This window comes from Aptenodytes forsteri, unplaced genomic scaffold (assembly GCF_000699145.1).
Source record: "Aptenodytes forsteri isolate BGI_AS27 unplaced genomic scaffold, ASM69914v1 Scaffold150, whole genome shotgun sequence".
Lineage (NCBI taxonomy): Eukaryota > Metazoa > Chordata > Aves > Sphenisciformes > Spheniscidae > Aptenodytes > Aptenodytes forsteri.
In genome coordinates this window covers 612,498-619,738 of record NW_008795693.1, presented here as the reverse complement: position 1 = coordinate 619,738, position 7,241 = coordinate 612,498, and the positions used below count along the sequence as shown (strand labels likewise).

The 7,241-nt window shown below is 43.4% G+C and overlaps 1 protein-coding gene across 1 annotated transcript in view; it reads left to right on the top strand.

Moving 5' to 3' along the window:
- Window positions 1–7,241, top strand: part of DDC (dopa decarboxylase) — a 54,831-nt gene that overhangs the window by 4,312 nt on the left and 43,278 nt on the right. Inside the window, exons 2-3 of the mRNA XM_009282900.1 lie at window positions 5,635–5,748; window positions 6,440–6,559. Coding sequence (XP_009281175.1) covers window positions 5,635–5,748; window positions 6,440–6,559 — 234 coding nt within the window. The remainder of the gene's footprint in view (window positions 1–5,634; window positions 5,749–6,439; window positions 6,560–7,241) is intronic.

Here is a 7,241-nt window from a genome sequence, read left to right as displayed (position 1 = left end):
CTCTGCTGGTGATGCCCTTGTTGATGCAATCCAGCATCCTGTTGACTTTCTTTGCCGCAGCAGCACACTGTCCACTCATATTGAGCTTGTTGTCCACCAGGACCCCCAGGTCCCTTTCCACGGAGCTGCTCCCCAGCCAGGTAGATCTCAGCCTGTGCTGCACTCCTGGATTATGTTTTCCCAGGTGCAAGACCTTACACTTGTCCTTGTTGAACTTCCTAAGGTTCTTGTTAGCCCACTCTTCCAGCCTATCCAGGTCTTCCTGCAGCGTGGCTCTCTTTTCCAAAGTGTCCACTTCCCCACTCAGTTTGGTATCATCAGCAAACTTCATCAGGGTACACTTGATCCCATCATCCAGATCACTTATGGAGATATTAAACAGCGTGTTCATCTGTGAAGGCCTCCTGCCACTCTTGCTTGACTTCCTGCATGTGGGATGGACCATTTTTAACTTGGAGGAGGTTATCCTTGAAAATCAACCAGCTCTCCTGGACCACTCTTCTCTCCATGTCTGTCTCCCATGGGATTCTTCCAAGCAGGTCCTGTAACAGGCCAAAGTCTGCTCTCCTGAAGCCCAGGATTATAATCCTGCTTTGTGCCTTTCTTCCTGCTCTCATGATCCTGAACTCCACCATCTCATGGTCACTGCAGTCAAGGATGCCCCTGACTTTCACATCCCTGACCAGTTCTTTCTTGTTTGTAAGTATCTGGTCCCACAGCATGTCTCTCCTCATCAGTTCCTCCATCACCTGTGTTAGAAAATTATCATCAATGCACTCCAGAAACCTCCTGGACTGGTTGTGCCCTGCTGTGTTGTCTGTTCAGCAGATATCCACTTGGTTGGAGTCCCCTGTGAGGACTATGACCTGCGAACATGAGGTTTCTTCCAGCTGTCTGAATGCTGTACTCATGTACTTCTTCCTGATCAGGTGGTCTGTAGCAGACATCCACCTGAATGTTGCCCATCTTGAAATCTCCACCAGTCCTGACCCATAAGCTCTTGACTGGCTTATTGTCCATCCCTAGGCAGAGCCCCATGCATTCCTGCTGCTCTCTTGCATAAAGGACCACTCCCCTGCCTCGCCTTCCTGGTCTGTCCTTCCTAAAGAGCCTGTCCTCATCTACTGCAGCACTTCAGTCATGCGAGCTATCCCACCACATCTCTGCAATCCCAATGAGATCACAGCCCTGTAACTGCACACAGCCTTCTAATTCCTCCTGTTTGTTCCCCATGCATCATGCCATAGCATACAGGTGCTTCAGAGAGTCACCCACTTGTGCTGATTTCCCAGAAAATATATGAAAACTTCCCCCTGTAATGCTGTCCTCTCAGCACTTCCTTATTTATGGGCATACACTTGGGGTGAGTCTGCTTTAGCCCTATCTTGTTTTCAAGATCTCTTTTGTCCACATTACCCTTCACCCTTTGCTTGCCAACTCAGTCCACCTTCCTCCCTTGACTGTGGGTTTTCATCTCCTTCACCCATCGTTCCTAATTTAAAGCTCTCCTTATTAGGTTAGCCAGCCTGTCTGCAAAGATATTTTGCCCCAGTTATGCAGGTGGATCCTGTCTCTTCCTAGGAGTTGATCCTCAAAGAGGGTCCCACTGGTCTTAAAACCCAAATCCCCATTGTCAACACCAGGGTCAACACTCAGGTTGCTTGGGTGCTTCACTAGACACAGCAGGGCTCCCAGCCCATCTGCAACCAGGGCACTGAACCTATTCTGTAGTTGCAGATCTGCAGGTGGAGCAGAAGCCTTCCTCCTAGTGCCAGTAGTTGCAAGCTTCTGCTCTACACCATCGTGGGACTCCATTTCCCAACCCAATAAGCAGAGACTCTGACTGCCCCTCCTTTGGTACGTTTGGGGGTTCAGGCTCTTGTATCTGAGATACCTTGTGTTATGTCTCAGGGAATCATAGAATCATAGAATCATAGAATCATTGAGGTTGGAAAAGACCTCTAAGATCATCGAGTCCAACCATCGACCCAACACCACCACCCACTAAACCATGTCCCTAAGTGCCTCATCTACTCGTCTTTTAAATACCTCCAGCGATGGGGACTCAATCACTTCCCTGGAAGTCCTGGAAGATCCACTCAATCTCTTTTTTGTCATCTCTGATACTGCACAATCTGCTGACCTCCTCATGCTGCTCCTTTACACTGTGACACAGACCCTCCACCAGTGCATACCTCCTGCAGGCTAAAAGACTATATCTCCCACTGCCCCAGCCTTGGCAAGAGGCCCTGTCATCCCTGCAATCCCAGGCCTGCAGAGCTTCATACTCCCTTGGGAGCTTAGTCTGGGTTGAGACCTGTGATGTGCCAGGGGTAGTTGTTCCAGTTGCTGCTGGGGACTGCCCTGTGGAGTGTCACACCACTGCAGAACCCATGTACACTAACCTTAGCAGGGTTTCTGGACCTCTTCTGTGCATAGTGCTGCACAAACTGCTGCATCTGTTGGCTGCCTCTGTTAGCTGTGCTCACAGAAACTGAAGTGTGAAAGTGATGGTGCTGTACAAACACATGGAGGCAGGGAGTATAGGAAGAACTTAGCATAGGAAGACTCATTCACATTTGGTTTAGAGACCTTTAAAATTATTTATTATTGGTTTTAGGGACTTTTGAAATTGGCTACAGGTACAGTCTGCCCCCAGTATATTTTCCCTTAATCTTCTTCCCATCTTTTTCCTGACAAGACTAACATTTATAAGTACATCTAGTGTTTTCAGCTGTAGTGCTTTTCCAGTGTTTCACCGGGGAATGTCTTACCTCCATTTTATAAAGAAGGAACTGGGCTTCTTCAGAGAGAATAAGTAATATGACAGAGGTCATAAAACCTTGTTTTGCCCATAAGCTATCAGTGGCCCGTAAGTGATTCTTGTTTCCTTCATGTTGACATCTTTACTGTGTTAGTTGTGTTCAGATATTTGCTACTTATTGGATGACTGAAAATGTGAAAACAGTGTCCTTCAGAGGAGCAAGGATCAATTAATTGTGTAAAGCAATAATGCAGTATCCATTGCTGTCTTTACCCTATAGGAGAACAAGCATTCATGAGTGGTAAAAATTCTTTATGGAGACTTCTTGTGAAATTGGATATAGATCTTCAAAGGGCAGTCCACTAAATGATAATGACCATAATGGTGCTAAGTTCCTAATATTAACACAGGGACTGAGGGAACAACTGCTGAACTCTGGTCTCCACAGCAGGAAGCCAAGGTGGAAGGGATCTGCGTATAAAAATAGCAGTGGGGGTCACCTTTCTCCCTCAGACTTGCTTTGTTCTCTTGACATATATCTTCTCCTTTTTTAGAGCCAAAAATGATCAAGTTTAGTTGTAAATGCAAATAGGAGTACTGAAGACGCTAATTTTCCTCACATTGGATCCATTAATCTATGAACTTTCAGCTGAAGTACCTATCCTTAGGGTGTGGTAAAGGAAGACTCTTGCTTAGACTAAGCAAGCCACAGAAAGACAGACATCCTTAGAAGAAATCTGTGAAATAAAATGTCTCTGAGAAGCATTAGAACGGTAATTACCCAAGACACTTGTATATCAGAGTTTATCAGTAGAGGGCTGAAAAAACAAGCATCAATTATGTCATGCTCTTTGCAATATTTGACTAAGTGTGTCTGTTCCAACATGGCAAAAGAAATGAATTTTACAGCTGCTTCAAGCGAAGGGGGAAGGGGAGGCAGGAGGAAGAACCGCAGCTGCACTTGCCCTAGGGCTTTTGGCTTTTTGGCTTTGTGTGAGTGGTGCAACTGGAATCTGCTCTGTTTCATCAAACAAATGGCTCCCAGCAAGTAGGCAGTTTAACTTGATTAACTCAAGATGAATGTCACAAGTCTTAGAGATCACAGAGGATTAGAGCTGGGGAGATGAACAGTGGCAGCCCTGGCTCATTATGGACGTCAGTGAAAGTCTGTGCACGTGGGTCCTATGAGGGACCTCTCTTTATTGGGTATTTTTTTATCTGTTTATTGTTTTCCTGTGAAGAACCAAGTCCCATCCCATTTTTTTCTGATTTGTGAAGGAAGATGTTTGCTACAAGTGTTCTAAAACTTCGTTACAGAAAACAAAGAGATCCTGACCAGGTATAAGAGATACAGCTAAAAATGTTCACAGTGGCTTGTCTTTGGACACCTGATTTGAGCAGGTTTGGACCTAGTGACCAGTAAAAGTGAAATCTTGCACATACCAGGTACAGGGCTATTTTAGACAGTGGAAAATTGTAGTGGATAGGAGCTGTTCTCATATGAAAGAGATAGGGGCATCTGAAATACTATATATGGTATACTACAGCAGAGAAAGTGATATCTGATTCATTGTGTATACAAGAGTTAAGACAGTTTCCCCTTAGCATGGAGCATGTCCCTTAAAGAAGAGCTGGTTGTTGGCATGACGAAGGTTAGAAGAGGAAATAAAAGGGATATTTGCAGCATGCAGAACAGCGCGGTACAGTGATCCCTGAGTTAGCTCCAGAACCAGAAACCTTATCACAGACTGGGAGAGAGGGGAGTGTGAAAGGTAAAATTCATCAGAGGTGGGAATACGGAACAAAACAGTAAGGAAACACTGAGCTCAGGCAAGAGAGAATGTATGGTCTTAACCATCCTCCAGTTGTAACAGAAGAACTCCAGCATTAAAAAAAAGAAAACAAGACAGCATAAGAAAAGGCTAGGCTTCAATAACTCAGCAGCCTCTGGATTTCCAGCCAAGGAAAGGTCTCATACACATTCTGCTGAATTCTTGCTTATAGTCCACCTAATCCTCCAGAAGCACTTTTTTCCTAAAATTTGCCTTTTATCTTGAATGTGAAAGCTGTTTTTGCCAAATATATCATATCACATTATTTCCACTGAACATTGCAGTGTGGCAGTACATTTCCTGTTTTCAAATTTTATTAGATTGGAGTTGTGGAGCACTATCAAGTATCTCACAGATCCTAAAATTGCTTAGATGTTGCATAGGATAATTCTAAATATTGCTGCTGCAAGACAAGCGGCTACAATTTGTGCCATTATTGTGTTGTTCTCTTATATTAGTACATATAAAGTGGAACTGTACATAAATCACAACTTGTTATATGGAGATGATAGTTTAATTTTCTACAGAAGGTATTGGATACTGGAATGGGTTGTTTCATTTTGTGGTGAGGAGCTGTTTGGCCAGATTCAGTGCCTGAATTTTAGCAAGTGTGGGCAAGAGAGTTCTGTGGACCTCTGCTGCACTGAAGACACTCTTGCTAAGTCAGTCACATGACAGATGAAAGAACAAAATACCGGAGAGTCCCTGAAAGCAGAGGCTCAAGAACAGTGCCCTGCACAGAAACTCATGCTGCCACTGCCCATGCAATTCTTGTCTTCTAGGCAGACAAATGGAGAACTCTGATTTTGGAACTGTTGGGAGGTGGGGGCAAGAACTAATTTATTTCTAATCTGAGTAAAAAATAGATAAAAAATTGAGAAAAAACAAGGTAAGCTTTTCTAAAAAATGGGATTCTGTGTTACAGCCAGGTAGTTGAGAACTGTTGACTGGTCCCAACCTCTAATCTTTTCTGATTTTGTGACAATTTGTTTCTGCTTCCTGCATTAGTTAAAAATGACTATTTTTACCTTAATACAGGTGACTCACTGGCACAGTCCGTACTTTTTTGCCTACTTCCCTGCAGCCTCTTCCTTCCCAGCTCTTCTTGCAGATATGTTGTGTGGTGGAATAGGATGTGTGGGCTTCTCTTGGGTAAGTTTACTGGGATATGTACTGCTATGTGGTAATGGTGCTTCCCCTTGCCAAAATGTTAAGCATTTCAGTAACATTCTTCAATGAAATTATTGATTAATAGCAGCAAAGTCACGGGACTATTTTTATAGGTAAATTTCCTTGACTATTTAAGTGTTTTCACATAGACACCCTGAATGACTCCAGGAATAAAAGGCTATTTTCTCTTAGAAGTTTTGCCCTTGAAAAATCGCCAGCATTTAGAATTAGTGGTAGCAGTGCAAACTTACTAGTAATTCATTAAATAGTATGACTGTTGCCTATCACCTGGTGGTGTTACTTCTGTTATCATCTGGATGAATGGAAAATTGTGTTAAAAAAACCCCACATTCATATGAAATGGGCTCTTCTCAAAAGAGGTTAGTACTTGATGTTGAAAAAAAAAATATGCAAGATGCAAATTCTAGCTTTGACATTTGATATTCATGGTTCTATGTGAGGCCCAGTTTGACCTTTTTTTAGGAAGTATTAGAAACAACGTGCACAAAATGGTCTTCAGGTCCTGAATTTAGCTGGTGAAGTTAGTCAGCTAGTCTCTTCCTCTATAGTCAAAAGACGGAGAGAGAGAGAAAGAGTTATTCTTGTTCTGGTAGATCCTATTTCTCTTCATGGTTTAGTGAGGTTATTCCCTCTGTTCTATTTTTCAACACAGGCTGCAAGTCCAGCTTGCACAGAGCTGGAGACTGTCATGCTGGATTGGCTAGGGAAGATGATTAATTTGCCTGAAGAGTTTTTAGCTGGGAAGCATAGCCAAGGTGGAGGAGTCATTCAGGTAAGAGGGGACATGAAAAAAGAATACGGGATAAGTTTGTGGACTTTATGATTTTGTAAAACCTTCATACCAAAACACTAATAAAGGAAAGATTTTTTTTTTTTTGCTGCATGGGTTCCTTTCAGATTTTCAGAAAGACTGATGCTCCATGAGAATGTCCATAGGTGGGTAGGATCACTCATGAAAGTAATGGTTTTGTTTTCAGAGCAGCTGAATTCTGAAACACTCATCTTTCTGAAGAATTGCTAGTAGTCCAACTTAACAGCACAATTTGGGCTTAAAATTCAAATCATTATGTTGAAAAATCATGTAGGATGGAAACTTTAATTTGTTGATCAAGTGGAGTGAGCTTATACTTACCAACAGTGTTGTCATGGTTTAACCTCAGCCGGCAACTAAGCACCACACAGCCGCTCACTCACTCCCCTCCTGGTGGGATGGGGGAGAGAATTGGAAGAGTAAAAGTGAGAAAACTCGTGGGTTGAGATAAAGACAGTTTAATAGGTAAAGCAAAAGCCGTGCACACAAGCAAAGCAAAACAAGGAATTCATTCACTCCTTCCCATCAGCAGGCAGGTGTTCAGCCATCCCCAGGAAAGCAGGGCTCCATCACGCGTAACGGTGACTTGGGAAGACAAACGCCATCACTCCGAATGTCCCCCCCTTCCTCCTTCTTCCCCCAG